Source organism: Pleurodeles waltl, chromosome 6 (genome assembly GCF_031143425.1).
Source record: "Pleurodeles waltl isolate 20211129_DDA chromosome 6, aPleWal1.hap1.20221129, whole genome shotgun sequence".
Lineage (NCBI taxonomy): Eukaryota > Metazoa > Chordata > Amphibia > Caudata > Salamandridae > Pleurodeles > Pleurodeles waltl.
This window is the reverse complement of record NC_090445.1, coordinates 1,678,978,763-1,678,997,544: the sequence shown is the minus strand read 5'-3', so window position 1 is coordinate 1,678,997,544 and position 18,782 is coordinate 1,678,978,763. Positions and strand designations below refer to the sequence as shown.

Here is an 18,782-nt window from a genome sequence, read left to right as displayed (position 1 = left end):
TAGTGTAACGCAGATTGATAGTGAAAATTTGTTTTGTACATCATGAGGACACAGTCTCAACATATCTCGTTCTATAAAATATATGTACCATATGATGAACGTGTGCCTAGGTTTGTTATGGATGTCTTTTTCAGCGCACTTTTGACCAGGGACTGAAGGTTTTGTCCAACTCTGAGAGTACTACAGGCAATACAATACAATAAGTTGTTGACTAGTCGTATTAAAATGATTAATACCTTGTTTAGAAATGGAGAGTTGGTTCTAATGTTCAGATGCAATATACTTTCATAATTATACAGAGACGCACAAAGGGACATTCACATAAGCTTTTATGTCATCAATAAAAATACTTCGCCACTTGTTTATCTGTTGTTTATTGCAAATAATTGTTTGTCAGACACACAGTCTATTATTTACAACTCTATAAAAATCTTATTTCTGAAAGTCTGGAGATTTATGTAGACTAATTTCACATGTGAATGACATTGTGTAAAAATATATTTAGAAATTAAATACAAAAAGTGGTTATAAAATCACAGTGACAAAAAAAGACTTAAATATTAAATGCAACATTTCATACCAGTGTACCATACTGTTCAGTAGTCCAAAACAGAAATCTAATTTTCACATTTCATCTATTCCAGTTTTCATAGGAAACAGTGTAGTATTTTATTTACTATGTGACCTCATGCTGATGTTACATTAGTAGTCTGCGGCAACCTCTATCCAACGTGTGTGCATTTATTTTTCCAAGTCTCTGTGTCATTCCATTTCTTATGATTATTTTATAAGTTATCTCTTGGACGAGGTAATTTTTTTAAAAGGTGTTTAACAACTTTGGAGAATGACGAGTCATTAATTCAGATGAATGTGTGCATGAATAAAGACATTTGTATAGCACTGGAACCTATCGTGGATTTGCACGTATAGGTTCATGTTTTGGAATTATCAGGTTTGCAAAATGTAGGGAACTTTGCTCTCAGCCCCCGTAGTCGTCACTGTTTTGTACCCCCCAAAAAAAGCTGAAGGATGAGTGTTTTTATTTACAAAAAAAGTACTCACTTTTGTCCGAGCTCACTGCTAGAAAAATAAACTCTCTGTGAAAACAAAGGCCAGAATCTGCCTCTTTTGACCAGTGCGAGCTCCAGTTTTTTCCTTTTCAGGCCAAGGCTCAGATTTCCCCTTTAACCTACGTTTAGAAAAATCTTTACGTACAGTTTCTGAACAAAAGTTTTTTGTTTTTTGTTTTAATGTTGTACCGGAAGTCCTAGAAACTGTCTTGAATTGTCATTTTTATATGCAGGAAAAAAGTTGGAGTGGCAGGTTCATTTAACAAGACTACACAGGGTGTAGGCAAGGATCACAGTCAGAGGTGCCAATGGGCACAAAGTTCCACATTAAGAATACTGCAAGTTGTAAGCAAATTCTAAAAACACACATTTATTTTCTATCAGTTAGTAATATGAGTTTAGGATAGTTTCCCTGCAATGTATGCAATATGTTACATAACTTTTGGCCTCATTATGAGGCTGGTGGTCTCGCGGTGACGGTCAGACCACCGCACCTGTGGAGGTTTGACCGGACCCGCAAGGAGGCTTCTGTCCCCACCGAGTATATTGTTCCTGACGGGGTGACGGCGGTCTGAGTTGTACTCATCCAGGGAGGCGCTGAGCTTGGCGCCGCCTGGCTGATTGCAACTCACTATACCGCCAGTCTTTTCATGGCAGTCACGCACTGCCCATGCTCATGCCAGCCTCGAATGCGCACTGTCTGCTTTGCTTTACAATATTGTAGCACTGTTCCCACCGGTCAGCCCGGGGGAAACATTGTAATACACATGGTGGTGACTTCTTTCCCGCAAGTTTGGCCGTCCCGCGGTGGAACCACCAAATTCATAATGAGGCCCTTTGCGTTTACCAAATAAGCCCATCTGTGTGGTTGAGGAGGTTTTATCATTAAAAAAACATTAAATCTTTCTATCCAATATCTGAAAAATCATCTGCATTAGTTGTACATGCAGGCATCTACTTAAATTAACAATATTTTTTAAATGTTCTGGACCAGAGTTTCTCAGGACATAAATGCATCATCAGAACACAAATCCATGCAGCAAATTTATCACACCAGTTGCCACATTTTAACAAGTATGGGTTCTAAAGAGCCACGTTTTGTTGGCTATGCAAAGCCCAACAGTTGATCAAGGTGCCGAATTCTTTGGGGGAAGAAAGATTGATGTTCCACGAACTGCACATGTCCTCATCACCACAGACACATCTAAATCTGGGATGAGCTTCTAGGCCATGCGTTTGGCTTCTGCCTTTCTGCTTGCCGTATAAATTGTGGCCTGCTAGCAAGGACTTCACTAGTGTACATTGTGCAATGGCACCATGTTGCAAATATGGTAGATTGTCGCTTGCCTGTGACTGATTGTTTTGGGTTACATTTGTGTGAAGAAATATGGCAACTCTGACAGTACATCGTGATGTACCTATCAGTGTTGTTACCACTGGAAGATACGCCGTAGTTGCAGAACATCTTGTAAGTACCGACGCATCACTGATGACACACCAAGTGTTTTAAATGCACCCCTGTGGGTTAATTTCCTCATACATAAACTCAGCGATAGTTCACCCAGAGTCCTGAACAACTGACCACACTGTTTCATCCCTATTGTTAATTGTGGTCTGCCAGGGTAGGGAGGATTTTAAGGGTAGAAGCTATCCAGTAAACAGCGAAGGTTTAGTTTCACATACATCTGTTCCACACTTAATTATTATTTTATAAGGATGTAGGCCTCTCTGAACATATCTACGAATGCTAGCACATATTTTCTAGGATTCAATATTAGGCTGTCACTTGTTCTTTGACTCACCTTCATCATCCCATAAAGACAAATTCCTCCGATATACCAAAACTGTAAACCTGCATCAACTTCCATGGGACTGCTCTGCAACGACATCTGAGTGGAGGCATGCCTTGTTTGGCGGTATTATGGAAGTAGATACCACATTCCACAGAATGGCAATTGATAGTGGAAATCTTGCATTTAATAATTGCTGACTAGAGCACATTGTTTTTATTGCTGGCTTAGTTCAAAGTATAAAGGTCTCATTACGAGTTTGTCGGGCCGACTGCCGGCCTGCCAGACCCATGGGGAGGAGACCGCCACGATTCTGGAGGCCTCCTCCACCCCGATCCTATTACAATGTTTCCACCAGGCACTGCTTTTCCGATAGTCCTTTCATGGCGGTGACCCCGCCCTGTAAAGGCTGGCAGAAAGAGAAGTTGTGATCAGCCCAGTGATGCTGAACTCAGCGCCGTCGTGGCTGACCACTACTTCGACCGCTGCCAACCCATCGGGATCCGTGATCCTGGCGGTGGCAGTGGTCTCCTGTCAGTGTGACCGCCAAGGTCGTAATCTGGTGTTTGGACTGCCAAGAGTGCAGAGGTCTGACCACTGTGAGTTTGGCGGTCTCATGACCGCTAAACTCGTAACGAGGCTCCAAATCATGTAGTGTAAAATAGCAGTACTGTGCTCCATTAACTACCTTTTAATGTGAATTATATTTACTCTTTCCATTTTTAGATTGTTGAGGCCAGTGTTTATTAACAAAGTGTGGTCATGGTTTGCTCCATTACACTGTCCAAGGCCTACAGTTCCTTCAGTGCCTGCTTAGTATCATTCAAGGCATTCAGACATATTAGGCAAAAAGCATTGCTCAGTTCAGGTTCAGTTTTTAAGCATCAAATTCCTTAAAGCGGACCTACCTAATAATATCAGTGCAAACTGTGTTTGAAAATGTTATTTTATCGCATTTTCTAAAAAAATCACATATTGTGTACATCAAATGTGAGTCTGATAATGTAAAACTATAAGGGAACACCTGAAATGTAGAAATCAATGTCCTTTCTTTTGCATCTGTAATTGCCGGCGTCGGACTGGCCTATAATGCAATCAGGCCGCGTCTGACGGACTGGTCTGACAGATCAGTGTGTTGCTTTTTTTTGGCTGTTTGGGGGTCTGTTGTATGGTCTGCCCGGCCGGGTTTTACAGCTGATTTCCCTGATATTAAAACAAAATTACCAGCAGCAAGCTCAATCCCTACAGTATTGTATACATTGCAAAACACCTATACAGTGCGTATTTACAAGTTAAAAACTGCCCCAATTTGCAGACATGATCCACTTTTAGCTCATACGCTAATGGAGGACACTTTTATTTTGATGACGGGCCTATTTTCTGTGCCTTTCCGACCTAGGTAAGTACGGGTAAGCTAAAATACGGGTAAGCTATTAGATGTAGCTAAGGCAGAGACCCGCAAAGACAATATAATGTGAAACGGGTGAGTAAAGAAAAATCATGTATGGTGTGAGGGGAGAAAATGACATTAAATGGTCATAATGGGTATTCTTTTGTCCTTAGAGATTCAATGGATCAGTGCCTATGACGTGACAGTGGCATTTACATAATTAAATAATTCTATTGGATCCCTTGTTTTGCATGACAGCTTAATTTATTTCACATTTGGAGCCAGGTTCTGGTGCCAATACGTTTTTGCTGAATACAGTCCATGTTTCACAATCAGTGCAAGTCCTGGAGTTCATACTGTGCATGTTCTACTTGGCAAACTCTTCTAAGGTGAGCTGCCAAATCCTTGACAGTAATAAATGTTTCATTTCCCGGCCATTCCAGCCCCACCACTGAGGATTTCCAAAACTGACAAGCTTCACATTGCATTCAGGTCACCCCTTGTCCCTTCCCACGCCTCAAATCAAAACATTTTTAAAGAAAACCTGTTTCACCCACAGCCGTGGCAAAGGTATAAATCGCAGAGGAAATCTGTTCATGAATAGAAAACAGACTTCTGGCCTTGAAGGACAAGATATGTGCTGTTTCCATGAAATTATATTCCTCTTTAATTTCCTGCCGCATGTTTGTGACCACCACCAAACCCCATCCATTCGAGCAATGTAAGTGATTTTTCTTTTGGCTCCTTGAACCCTACAGACCACACTTGAGTGATTTATTTTTTAAGAGTGCATGACATATGTTAGAAAATAATTCAATATTAAAATAAATAGCACACTAAGAAAATTATTAAAACTTTGAATAACGGAAAGTAAAATAAAAATATGAAAGGTACTAGGTCTACATTAAATTTACGTTGGAGGTCCAATTATTTACAGAGTTATTTTGTTGGTATTAAATTTGGGAGCAGTTTAAATGCTGGCGTACCGCTTGTGGCTATATGTAAGCCAAGGGGCATTCTTGCCTTAAAGTAGCCAGCAGTTGTGTTCTGGGGATTAACAACAGAATGGGCCACCGTACACAATGCCACTGTTTTCATTGCTGTTTGCACAAACACATCTTTGTTTTCCAGCAAAGATGCCATCATTCTTTTCCTTTGTTTAGTTCAGTAGGTGAATGTGAATGATGAAGACTTGTTGTGAGCATGTTTTAGAACTTTTCGTAAGATCTGGAGCCAGAAATGTATTTTTATTTACATCAGTTACATCTTATTTGTCACGTGTGCAATATGGCGGATAGTAACTGGAAATATGTCTCACATACAGCTCAGAGGCCTTCGCCTCTTCTGTATCCTTCAGCAGCTAGTTTTAGCACCTCCATGTCATTTCAGTCACTACAGGCCCTCTTATGTCACTCAATCCTTAGAATGCTTTTTTGTGGCTAGTGTAGATAAATATTACAGTGTACAAATAAATCATGGCTCTATTGTCATATCATCAAATATCGAAGGTTATCAAACTGAGTCTGCAGTCCACATTGTTTGCTTCCTCTCCTTCAAATCCCCTTTATTGCTCTGCACATAGCTCATCAGGTCATTTGCAGGGATAAGACCGAGGTGTTTGTCTGAACTGCAAACACAGGACTTTGGCTCTTGGCTCTGCCTCTGTTTGCTGCCTTCCTTGTTTTAAATACCTGTGGCTGGGCAGCTTGACCCCAGTCTTGTTTATTTTTTAGAGTACCTTGTTCATTTTTAGACTAAGACCCTTTGGTGCATTAAGCAAACCCTTGTCCAACAAAATGAGCTGTATCTTGTCCTGCAGTTCTTGAACAGGCGCCCCATGTCTCTTGAAATCTCTTGAAAAACTGGTGTGCTCTGGTTGCTTCCAGAAGACATCCATGATGATAGTCTTTGTTAGTTGGATAGAATTTTTGTTAACTTTCACTCCTAGCGTCAAGTGACAAGAAGACAAATCCAGGCATTACAATAGCTCTAAGTAACAGATGAGGGCTTTACTTGTCCTCCTGAACACATTCAGGGTGATGACAGGCCTCAAGCAATGTTTTTTGTGATCCCTGTGCCCTCTTTTTCCCTATATCTGTCACCCGACGTTGATTATTAATACCAAATATCTGATTGAAGCAACTTAAGCAGAATTCATAACTGCTGTTATTGTAACACAACATTGTATTAACATTACGCTTAAATAAAACAAATATAAGTACAAAAAATCTAGTAAAACAAACAATTAGGAAGACATGATGCCAGAGATGTAAGATCTAGCTGCTCTGTGATGTCTACCTGTCATCTATATCCGGCTAAAAGCATGTGAATGTCCAACTGGTACACAATGGTCATGCTACGGTAGACCTATGAGTTTCCTAAATGTCTACTATAGCTAGCCCACTACTTTCAACCCGTGCTTACTAATGACGACAACTGCCTGACCATTTGACCCAGTACAGAATACATGTCAACTCTACACAGAAGAGCTGTGAAGTACTCCTACCTCCTTGGTCATGGTAAAAAAATAAATAATTAAAAACGTAATCATTATAAGTATTTTTTAACCTTTCCTAAATGTACCTTAACTTTCTGTCTTCTCCTTATGTTTGATTATATCTGTCAATGTCAAGAAGCTAAAGTAGTCTGTACCATAACATAACACAACATAACATAACATGACATGACAGTAATGGCGGATTGAACAACTTACAGCCTGGATTTAGACGGGGAGTCCTGATGCAACTGATCCTTTAAAATCATTTAAACTTCATCAATACATGATTAGTTGAAGGAAAAACGTATATGAGACGTTTTACTGGGCCTGGGTTAAATTCACTTTTTAAATATTCACATATAGGATAGGATTCAGACTAGGCTACTGTGTCCAAGTGAAGGTCTCCAAAAATATTGATACCGAGACCGAAGCATGCTGGCCTGATGCAATTAAAAATATTTTTTTTAACGTTTTAATGCCTATGATCACTTGTCCTGTCACTGACAGACATTTTGACTGATTAAATTGCAAAAACTGCACAAAATTAAATTGCACTTTATGACATTAAATACCTAATATAGTAAAGATGGGGTTGAATCGTTGCCTTGATACTAACCAGGGTGTAAGATTCCAAATCCACTTTTCCTGTACTACTTTTCTCTTAATTTAGTATTTTTTCTCAAGATTTGTAGGTTTCTGGTTTTATAATGACTGTGGACCTTTTGGAAATGTATTAAAATGATTATATAAAACTGAAACTTTACAGTTTTGTATGTTCTGTTAGGGCATTGCATTCAATATTCATAATGTTGGGATATGGTAATAGTAAAGGCTAAAATCTGGCACTGGTAAAGAAAGATTGCCATGTTTAACAAATATGAACATACATGCTAGGACTTGAATGATGAGGTGTTTGCATGACCAAAAGAATTCTGTGGAATATTTTGTACAAATTCCTTATTATTCCTCGGTAGGTGGTGCAATACACTTTAGGTGTAAAGGAAGGCAGCAATAGAAAAATGCCTCATGTGTTTGGTGCATGGTGATTGCTGTGGACTGTTGTGGCCAAGAAGTGTTTGAGTTTACTTTTCTGTAGAACAAATGAATATCTAGTCACTTACTGGTGACACAAATACTTGACACCTAGTTCAAGAGTATACCTGCTTTGATGATAATACAGGCCCAAATGTACAAAGCCTGCTAAGATACTCCCAACAACTCTTAAATAATGTAGGTAGCATACGATATCCTCTATACCCTCATTGCATCAGATACTTTGTGTGAGTGATGAAAGTTTGTGTGTTCCATCTTAACAGTATGCTGGTGTATTGCCAACAGGCTAGATTTGTGTAGGAATAGTTTGCATGATTTTTGCACTCTACACAATGATACATAGAAATACCAGAGTAAAACCAGCATTTGAGCATTCGAGAGAAATGTAGATAACCTCTGTGACACTAGAATATCGTGATTGTCTCTCTTGCACCCTACAACAGGAGCAAATAAAATCTGCAATATTATCCCTTCTTCCTTAAGCAAATCAAAATATTTTACAAGCATCTGCTGCTTCAAGTGTTGTCAAGGGTCAGACCAAATGTGCAGCAGTGTAATACATTTACAATGACTAATATCTTACAAATTTAACACTCTTCAAATATACATATTATCTAAATAAAATTGGGGGTAGGGGAGCTAATGTTTCCTCAATAAAAATGATAGTGCAGAAAATGTAAATGTACAAGCTTTTCACATTTGACGTACATTGGTCAGTGCTTGAGTGTTCTGTAAGAGTCCTCTAGATGTGTCCCGGGGCACAGGCAGGGATGCTCAAATAAGTCGTTCGTTTGGTGGAAGTTTCAGGACGTTCCACATCTCCACTCTCGCCCCATCTTTCTCCTGACGGCTGGGGCTGTAAGTCCCCTGGGTTGCCCTCTTCTTTCTCATGGCAAACACAGACGTTGGAATGACCACAGAGAGGATGAGAAGGATAGCAGCTCCTGCTGCCGAACCCACGAATGCCGACATGTGGGTGCCTGGCCGGAGCATGGGCTTCTGCTGTGGGACATGGCCATGGCAAGTTATTAAACATTTCTTTTTGTGACAATACTGATGTAGAAAGCACAATTGTCATAAAATGCAACCACTTGTTACATTAAGAGGCAACTATCACCCTACAAAGATAATGTTTGCTGCCTTACATATGTATGACTGTGTTTCCTTTATATTAGTAATTGTGGTTACGCGTTAACTTTACAGCTTTACAAGCTCAAATATTTAGCACAATCTGTGCATGTGTTTAATGTACTTATTGAAAACAGAGTCTGGTTCTAAATCTAAAGTTTGTCAAACAACTAGGTCATTAAAATGTAGATATGTTTCTAATCCTTCTGGTGTAAAATCCTGAGTGCTAAGACTAAATGGCGTACATGTTTCATAGTCTTGTTCTTGAAGGTGTTTCAGAATTACAATGCATCCATCACAGATTGGTGACCAGTCACAGAGGACTGAAGAATGGGAGCAATAGTTTCCCTTAAGAGACCCCTACTTAATGCACCTCATCTGCAGTCCTGGACAAAACAAGGGGCGGGAGGTTTCTTGTACACCATAACCCCAAGACCCTGGGTGTGATTTTTATACTCTGTTTCCGAAACCTTTTTCCAAACACATGAAAATGAAATAGCAACCCAAGGGTTGCTAATCAGGAAACTAATTATTTCATAGAAAATTTGTTTATTTAAATTTGTACTTATCCTGCCAGTTGGAGTGTTACATTTGAATAAAGGAGACCACGGGTGTTATAAAGTGTGCGGCGTAACAGTCAGCTACTTCTTCCTACTCATCAGGCTACTGGAGATTTAACACGAAGGCATGTCCTAAAATGGATTCAACCCTTCCAGCCTGACAGGAACCACCTTTAACATCTGCACCAATTAAAACATTTGAGGGGGTCCTCAGGTGCCACCTCTCCTCTGTTACTATTTAATGCTAATCTTGAATCGCGGACTCTCCTCATTGGATCTTTCAGCTTTATCTACGTAAACTATGCCTAGGGAGCACCAACACCATCTGAACTGAAATCTTCTGGAATTCACAACATACAGCCTCACTCCAGAGAGACCCACACCGGCTGTTTGTGAAGAGCCCTGTGTAGTTCAAGGCCTTATTCATTGTATGTACCACCAACTTTTTGGACTTTTCCGTAAGGCTTGATAGATCTTTATATGATATTTTGTATTTTTCAATGCAGAGGGTTCATGCTTTCATAAGGCAAAATAAGGCATCAACCCTAGGGCGCCACCTAGTGATGGTGACAAGTAGCTACAAAAGGCGACAATAAACAGCTTTTTTAGTGTGTGGGCAGGTACGCCCTCCACTTGCCAAAAAACTAGTATATCTTGAGCCCTGGAAATTCTTGCCGAGCACCTGCCGTTCCTCTGATGCCCGGCTTGTTCCTGTACTTTACTTTCATCATTCTCATTTGCACATGGTCCTTTTCATATCAAAGAGCTCCTGTATGGACCTACACAGCTATTCAAATGAAATCAGAATAGAATGCATTTATATTCCTAAAGAATAAATGAAAACCTGGCTTTATAACCAGTAATGTCCAGCTCTACTTAATTAGTTAGAATAACTTCGCCCCAGTGCCAAGAAAGCTCTTATGGTGTACGCGTGGTCAGATATAACAAATGAATCACTAAATATGCAGAGGGGCTTCACTGATTGCCTACACTACATGTTATTAGCACAGTGTCGAACAAACTGCCAGGCAGAATTGTCTTCATAATGACTTATTTCTGTTTTTAATCTCTGGTTTAGGACATGCTCCCCTGACCTGTTTCATATTTTTTAAATGATTTCAAAGTAATATTTCTCAATCCAGTTTCATCGATGTTCTATAAGGCTCGCAGCAATGAACATTGCTCCATTTTTGCATCAGTTCAAATGTGTTGTAATTTAGTCTAACATGGCACTAGATCTTTTGAAATCATCAATGATCTATTCATCCTTTTGTTTCAGTTAACCCGCCCAAAGTTCGTAGTCTCAAATAACCAATCAAATTGCCTTAGTTTTAAATAACTCACCCAGCAGCTATCATTAATGTATGCTTTTGACATAATTAAACCTGAGAGGGTTCTCATAAATATTTGTCCAACACATAGCCGCCATTTTCTCTATGTGACCATGTAAATCTGGGCTGGCTGTATCATGACTCCATTTTGTGTGACAATCTATATCAGGGCTGGCTGTAACATGACTCTATTCTGTGTGAACATGTACATCTGGACTGGCTGTATCATGACTCCTTTCTGTGTGACCATGTACATCTGTGCTGGCTGTATCATGACTCTATTCTGTGTGACCATGTACATCTGGGCTGGCTGTATCATGACTCTATTCTGTGTGACCATGTACATCTGGGCTGGCTGTACCATGACACTATTCTGAGTGACCATGTACATCTGGGCTGGCTGTACCATGACTCTATTCTGTGTGAACATGTACATCTGGGCTGGCTGTACCATGACTCTATTCTGTGTGACCATGTACATCTGGGCTGGCTGTAACATGACTCTATTCTGTGTGAACATGTACATCTGGGCTGGCTGTATCATGACTCCATTCTGTGTGACCATGTACATCTGGGCTGGCTGTATCATGACTCAATTCTCTGTGACCATGTACATCTGGGCTGGCTGTCTCATGACTCCATTCGGTGTGACCATGTACATCTGGGCTGGCTGTAACATGACTCCATTCTGTGTGACCATGTACATCTGGGCTGGCTGTACCATGACTCTATTCTGTGTGACCATGTACATCTGGGCTGGCTGTACCATGACTCTATTCTGTGTGAACATGTACATCTGGGCTGGCTGTATCATGACTCTATTCTGTGTGACCATGTACATCTGGGCTGGCTGTAACATGACTCTATTCTGTGTGAACATGTACATCTGGGCTGGCTGTATCATGACTCCTTTCTGTGTGACCATGTACATCTGGGCTGGCTGCATCATGACTCCATTCTGTGTGACCATGTACATCTGGGCTGGCTGTATCATGACTCAATTCTCTGTGACCATGTACATCTGGGCTGGCTGTCTCATGACTCCATTCGGTGTGAACCATGTACATCTGGGCTGGCTGTAACATGACTCCATTCTGTGTGACCATATACATCTGGGCTGGCTGTATCATGACTCCATTCTGCAACTGTGCACAGGGGCAAAAGGGAGGTGTAATCCCTTCTTTGCAAATACAGTGCTGACTCATGAGCATGGAGTGATGCAGTAAATCTCTGAGTTAGCGCATGCACTGCAGACAGCGCGGCTTGAAACCACAAAGCTGCCATTGCCGCTCTGTGTATCAGAGCATCGTTTCTGGAACACGTGAGCTGACTTGGACTTCACGTTACCAAGCTAGTACGTGTGCTGCAATTAGAAAACAATGCTAGGTGTGCGCAGGCGCAGAATGCGATCATAAGACTCCATTATGCCGGGGCGAGTAGTACATCTCTCAACGTAAGTTTCAATGCTAGCAAGTAAAGGTCTCTAGCACAGGGGAGGCTTTGGATGGGTTTGTCCATCTTCTGCTGCTGTTGACAGTTCTTTTTCAGAACATTTCTTGACAGTACCAAGTTCATCATTGACATTCCAACTAGGCTTCAAAATATGAACCTTTCTCATTATAAAAACTGCGATATATACAAACGTACCATAAATAAGCTCTACATAGTTTCCTTGGACAACATTCAACAACAGTGAAGGCACAGCACACTCCGGAAGAACATGGGTGGTACAGTCCGTAAGGTGACACAAGGCTGGGATTGTCTCAGTTGAACACAAGCACAGTCTTCTTATTTTAGAAGAGCATGTTCTTCCTCCAGGTATATTCTGCTACTCCTCCTTGCTATTCTGAGGTGTGTAGTTTGACTTATGGGAAACAAGCTGTGTGTGCTCGCTACAACATCGGTGGCCTCTTTCTGTGATACTTAGATGTTGTAAATATAATATTTCAAAATAAGGATTTTTTTTTCTTCTTCTCTTGTTCTTCGTGGTGCCAGAATGTGAGGGAAGTGACTAGATACCACCTTTAAAGGTTTGCATCGTTTATCCTCCAGTAGTACGACATCTCCTTCTGACGTCATTTGTTTGTAGTACATAAGATTAGGCCCCAGTCTATTTTTGTCCAGGTAGGAACCAAATAATCTTTTGTTGGACAAGACCGTCGTGTAATGTTGTTTTTATTTATTTGTTTGGGCTTATGGAACTTGAAATTCTTTTTAATTAAGGGAATTTAAATAAATTTTCGAAACAGCTGCCTACACGTGCAATCTGAAGGCTACCTATGTTTTGACACATATGTGTTGACCTTACAGTCTCACACTTTGAATATATGCTCATTAAAGCACAGAATGAAATAGGAATTTTCACTTCCCTATCATTCTGCCCTTTGACCTTCAACAACATCAATGTTTGGATGAGGCTTATGATGGATTTAAAAAATGGCAAATATTTGCTAGGCGCAAGATGGTAGCATGACCCAGAGACAAAGAAGTTTACAATTCTCTAGAGCACTGCAAGGCGGCTTTTCAAAAGTGGGCTGTGTAGGTATTCCTCATTTCTAGAAGAGGGGGAGAACCACATGAAATGACCCTTGTAATCCTTAAGGGAAATGGTTGTAATTGTCTTGGCTAGGATAGTAAATGCTTGTGTCACCTTACAGAGAGTAAAGGAGCTTTCAATTACCATTGGTACTTTGTAAGAAAGCACCTCACAGCAGGTCTTAACAAGTGATTTGTGGCTTTCTGCCAATCATTGTCCTGGCTTTGAATTGCAAAAATCTGGAAAAGCAAAGTCACTCCACACAGATTCATTTGGAGTTGATACCGTAGGACGCAAGGGCCACCCTTGGATACAGACCACCTGCGGTTTGGTAGGGTGCCACCTTTTGGAATGTTGAAGCCACTTTAAAGGCTGCTTTGGTTCACTGTGGACCCAACACAATGCCCAAAGCACATTGTTGTGGAGGTGACCGAAAGCCTTAAAATCACCATAGGTTCTGGGTGCACAGAGCTGTCGGCGTTCGCGGTCTGTATACGGGGACCAGCTCATATTAAGCGTTCCTCAGGTGGCATCTTCATGACGCTGTCCATCTCCAGGCGTGCTCCCGCCACTTCCTGCTGGCTCGGGCTGTAGGTCCCTTCCGACTGGCGACGCTTCCTTGCAGTGAAAACCATGAACAAGACCCCAATAGCAAGAAGCAGCAAAGAACCACAGGCTACGGGGACAGCTACTCCAAGCAATGGGAATGTGAAAAACCCAACTGGAATCCCCTTCTGCAAAAGAAACCAATGGACAAGAGTGAGACCCTGGGCACAGAAGGAGGAAATGTTCTTTGCGTGTGGTCATCGTCTTGCAACCCTGCGTTCACGGATCCCACAGAAGTCTGCCAAACCCCAGATGCCTCTGTTGAAAATTCTAACCCACCTGTAATCCCAGGTGAAGTGAAATACTCTTCTTTAGAACAATAATAACCGAATGGGTATTACATTTGATATTTAGAGAAAAGCTCCCTTTACTGCCACTTTTATGTGGTAACTCACTTTTTAATTTTTTTTTAAAGTTATTTGGAAATGTGAACCAACCCATGACATCACACACATTTAAGGGAGTCATTACAAATAGCAGAATAGCATCCTGAGGAATTGTTTAAAGTCAGGTTAGCATTGGCATGATGCATTCTGGTTCACATAAAGACTTTAAGGGGCATATTTAAGAGCTCCTACTGCCTCCGTGTGCCACATTAGCGTCAGTTTTTTTATGCTAATGTAGCCCAACAAGGCCAAAATCGCCGCACAAGATTTACAAAGTGGCGTAATGTGTGCATTGTACCACTTTGTAACCCCTTGCGCCACATTATGCCTGCACCAGGCATAATATATGCAAGGGGGGCGTTTCCCCTTTAGGGGGGCTGAAAAAATGGCGCAAAGAAATCTAAAAGATTTCTTTGCATAATTTTTTTGCCATTTTTAACGCCTGCTGAGTGCAGGCATTAAAGGGGCCATGTCATTATTTTAAATGGGCTCCTATGTACTGTTCAGGGTTAGCGCCACCCTGAACAATACATCAAAAGTGTCAGAAATTCTGATGCTATTGCCTCCGACCCTGCGCCATAGTGCGCAATATTTTAAATACAGCACACACGTGGTGGTGGTAGGGGGCACAAGGGGATGCAAGATAAGTGCTGCTACATGTATTGTAATGCCACTTTTCTTAAATCTGGCCCTAAGAGACTTATTTGTAAAACTCTATATTTCGTGATGTCACCTTAGAATGAAGGAAGCGAGTCCAGCCTAGTACTCCAATAAAGTCTATTTAAGCATTGTTGTGCCTCTGATCATTGGGTTTAAAGCCAGGAGAAAGGTTTAGAAAAAGGCATTTATACTTGTCTCTGAGCCATCAAACTACCTCTTGTGAGAAGTTTTTACAGCACTATTTAAAATGACATTTTGCTGTTTGCCCCCCCCTCTGTTCTCATAAAACAAGTGTTTTTTGCAGCTATTTATCGCAGACTTGTGCCACATGTTGGCAATATGTGATGACACCATAAGCTACAGTGGTCCTGTTCTAATACCCGTACTTCTTCAAATAACACCCCATCATGTGCTGTAACCCATAATTTCCTGCTTAGCCAACTATGCACATCACTTCGTTACAATAGCGTTGCGCAAAATATGGCCTGGAGCACTTGGACTAACACGCGTGTACTTCCTAGCCTGATGCTCCCCCACCTGTGTTCCTGAATCATGGCTTAGGGAACTCTCACCCATTCAAGTGCTTCTGTGACATACTCCCTACAAACAGCATTTGTGACTGAAGTTGTCAAAAGGCCAATAAATACACTCATAGATGTACACATTTTTGTAAAGAATTCTATATTTCCCTCGAACTCCATCAATCGAAAAGCATAGCTGAATTTGAAGTTACATTAAAAGTTACATTTAAATGGACTTTTTCAAACTTATCGATGCTTGTAGTGTTTTAAACGATGACATTTTCATCTTCATTAGGTCTGGCCTAGAGACAGCCTCATGTAGTCATAAAAATGCATATATATATTTATACATACATACATATATATGCTTTTGGTCAGGCCCCTTCAAGTACAATGCTTTTATATATATATAAATATATATATATTTTTTTTTGCGATATCAAGTCAAAGATTTCCTGGTATAGTTATGAAAGAAAAGTGCTCTCCATTCCTAAGCCCACACCGCCCTCTCGTGGCATTTTAAATATCAATTTGCACATAGCCCACACATTAAATAAAATGCAGTACTCTTTCACCTAATACAATCCTAATCTCTGAACATGACAACCTCCCCCATAATACTTTTAGAGACTGCATGTATGTGCTCAGATTGAATTGTTACATTTATTAGATTTGGCAAGTGTCAGGAGTTTCAAAAGGAGATGCTTCGAGTGAGTTCTGATGTCCCTCCCTTCCTTTAACAATGGCATTAAATAGAATATTACTCATTGAGGACTTGCAAATGTGGATTACGCCATTCTGTTTCTTCCGATTTTGTAGTTCTAAACAATGATATTTAAATAGAATAAAGATACCAGAAGGTAACACGGTGTTAATTCCGTGCATCAGGATAAATCGCACTGAATAGGCCCAAACCCTGTTAGCAGAGATTTTTCCACCGCCAAGCCATTGCAACATGCATTTGTAAGCCAGTAAGGTGTGATTTCTCACAATTATATTTGACCTTCACATCATTGAAATTGAAAGTGATCAAGGCTGCGGAGTAGGCGGAAACGCGTCAGTTTCCAGGGTAAACTCTGTTTCACCTGCAGCCCGAGTGACCGTTTCATTTTTTGTAATTGAAATTAACCAAACAGCAGCTAACCAAAACACATCAGACTTTTATGTTGATGCAATTTATTTTAATTTTATGAAATTAATAAAGTAATTTAAATATATGTGTGTGTGTACGCACACACACGTACAGGGAGTGCAGAATTATTAGGCAAGTAGTATTTTTGAGGATTAATTTTATTATTGAACAACAACCATGTTCTCAATGAACCCAAAAAACTCATTAATATCAAAGCTGAATATTTTTGGAAGTAGTTTGTAGTTTGTTTTTAGTTTTAGCTATGTTAGGGGGATATCTGTGTGTGCAGGTGACTATTACTGTGCATAATTATTAGGCAACTTAACAAAAAAAAATATATACCCATTTCAATTATTTATTATTACCAGTGAAACCAATATAACATCTCAACATTCACAAATATACATTTCTGACATTCAAAAACAAAACAAAAACAAATCAGTGACCAATATAGCCACCTTTCTTTGCAAGGACACTCAAAAGCCTGCCATCCATGGATGCTGTCAGTGTTTTGATCTGTTCACCATCAACATTGCGTGCAGCAGCAACCACAGCCTCCCTGACACTGTTCAGAGAGGTGTACTGTTTTCCCTCCTTGTAAATCTCACATTTGATGATGGACCACAGGTTCTCAATGGGGTTCAGATCAGGTGAACAAGGAGGCCATGTCATTAGATTTCCTTCTTTTATACCCTTTCTTGCCAGCCACGCTGTGGAGTACTTGGACGCGTGTGATGGAGCATTGTCCTGCATGAAAATCATGTTTTTCTTGAAGGATGCAGACTTCTTCCTGTACCACTGCTTGAAGAAGGTGTCTTCCAGGAACTGGCAGTAGGACTGGGAGTTGAGCTTGACTCCATCCTCAACCCGAAAAGGCCCCACAAGCTCATCTTTGATGATACCAGCCCAAACCAGTACTCCACCTCCACCTTGCTGGCGTCTGAGTCGGACTGGAGCTCTCTGCCCTTTACCAATCCAGCCACGGGCCCATCCATCTGGCCCATCAAGACTCACTCTCATTTCATCAGTCCATAAAACCTTAGAAAAATCAGTCTTGAGATATTTCTTGGCCCAGTCTTGACGTTTCAGCTTGTGTGTCTTGTTCAGTGGTGGTCGTCTTTCAGCCTTTCTTACCTTGGCCATGTCTCTGAGTATTGCACACCTTGTGCTTTTGGGCACTCCAGTGATGTTGCAGCTCTGAAATATGGCCAAACTGGTGGCAAGTGGCATCTGCACGCTTGACTTTTCTCAGTTCATGGGCAGTTATTTTGTGCCTTGGTTTTTCCACACGCTTCTTGCGACCCTGTTGACTATTTTGAATGAAACGCTTGATTGTTCGATGATCACGCTTCAGAAGCTTTGCAATTTTAAGAGTGCTGCATCCCTCTGCAAGATATCTCACTATTTTTGACTTTTCTGAGCCTGTCAAGTCCTTCTTTTGACCCATTTTGCCAAAGGAAAGGAAGTTGCCTAATAATTATGCACACCTGATATAGGGTGTTGATGTCATTAGACCACACCCCTTCTCATTACAGAGATGCACATCACCTAATATGCTTAATTGGTAGTAGGCTTTCGAGCCTATACAGCTTGGAGTAAGACAACATGCATAAAGAGGATGATGTGGTCAAAATACTCATTTGCCTAATAATTCTGCACTCCCTGTAGATTTTTTCACTGAAAAAACTCAGTTAAGTGTTAGTTATGGTTCAGCATTTAAAAACCTGAAAAACCCCTTGCAAATGAGTGCCCACTGTAACTCACGGTCTGCCAAGCTCAGTACACCATTTTACAAATGGTACAGGATACAGAACTGACTACCACGAACGACACTCACTGTCCTGTCATGGACAGTGCACCACTTTGCCAATATTATAGACAAATAATTCTGTCTACCAAGAGCAGAGCGAGCTATAATATGTCTTGCATAAAATAACTTGAACATTTCAGAGGGTTTAGGGTTTTGTGTTCAGTGAACAATAACAAATGGTTAACAGTATTTTCTGTACATTTCTTTGTATATTTTTTTTTTATAAATACCAGTTACACATGCTATTTACCGATTCTACATTTTGCACAACCTTCAGCAAGTCCTGCACCCAAACCCCTTCAGGTGTGTGCA

At 40.7% G+C, this 18,782-nt stretch overlaps 1 protein-coding gene across 1 annotated transcript in view; it reads right to left on the bottom strand.

The window, feature by feature from the left end:
• Positions 1-358: 358 nt before the first annotated feature.
• CRB2 (crumbs cell polarity complex component 2) overlaps positions 359-18,782 on the bottom strand; it is a 264,482-nt gene continuing 246,058 nt past the window's right edge. Inside the window, exon 13 of the mRNA XM_069241708.1 lies at positions 359-14,089. Within this exon, the coding sequence (XP_069097809.1) occupies positions 13,862-14,089 (228 nt within the window). The 3' untranslated portion in view covers positions 359-13,861. The remainder of the gene's footprint in view (positions 14,090-18,782) is intronic.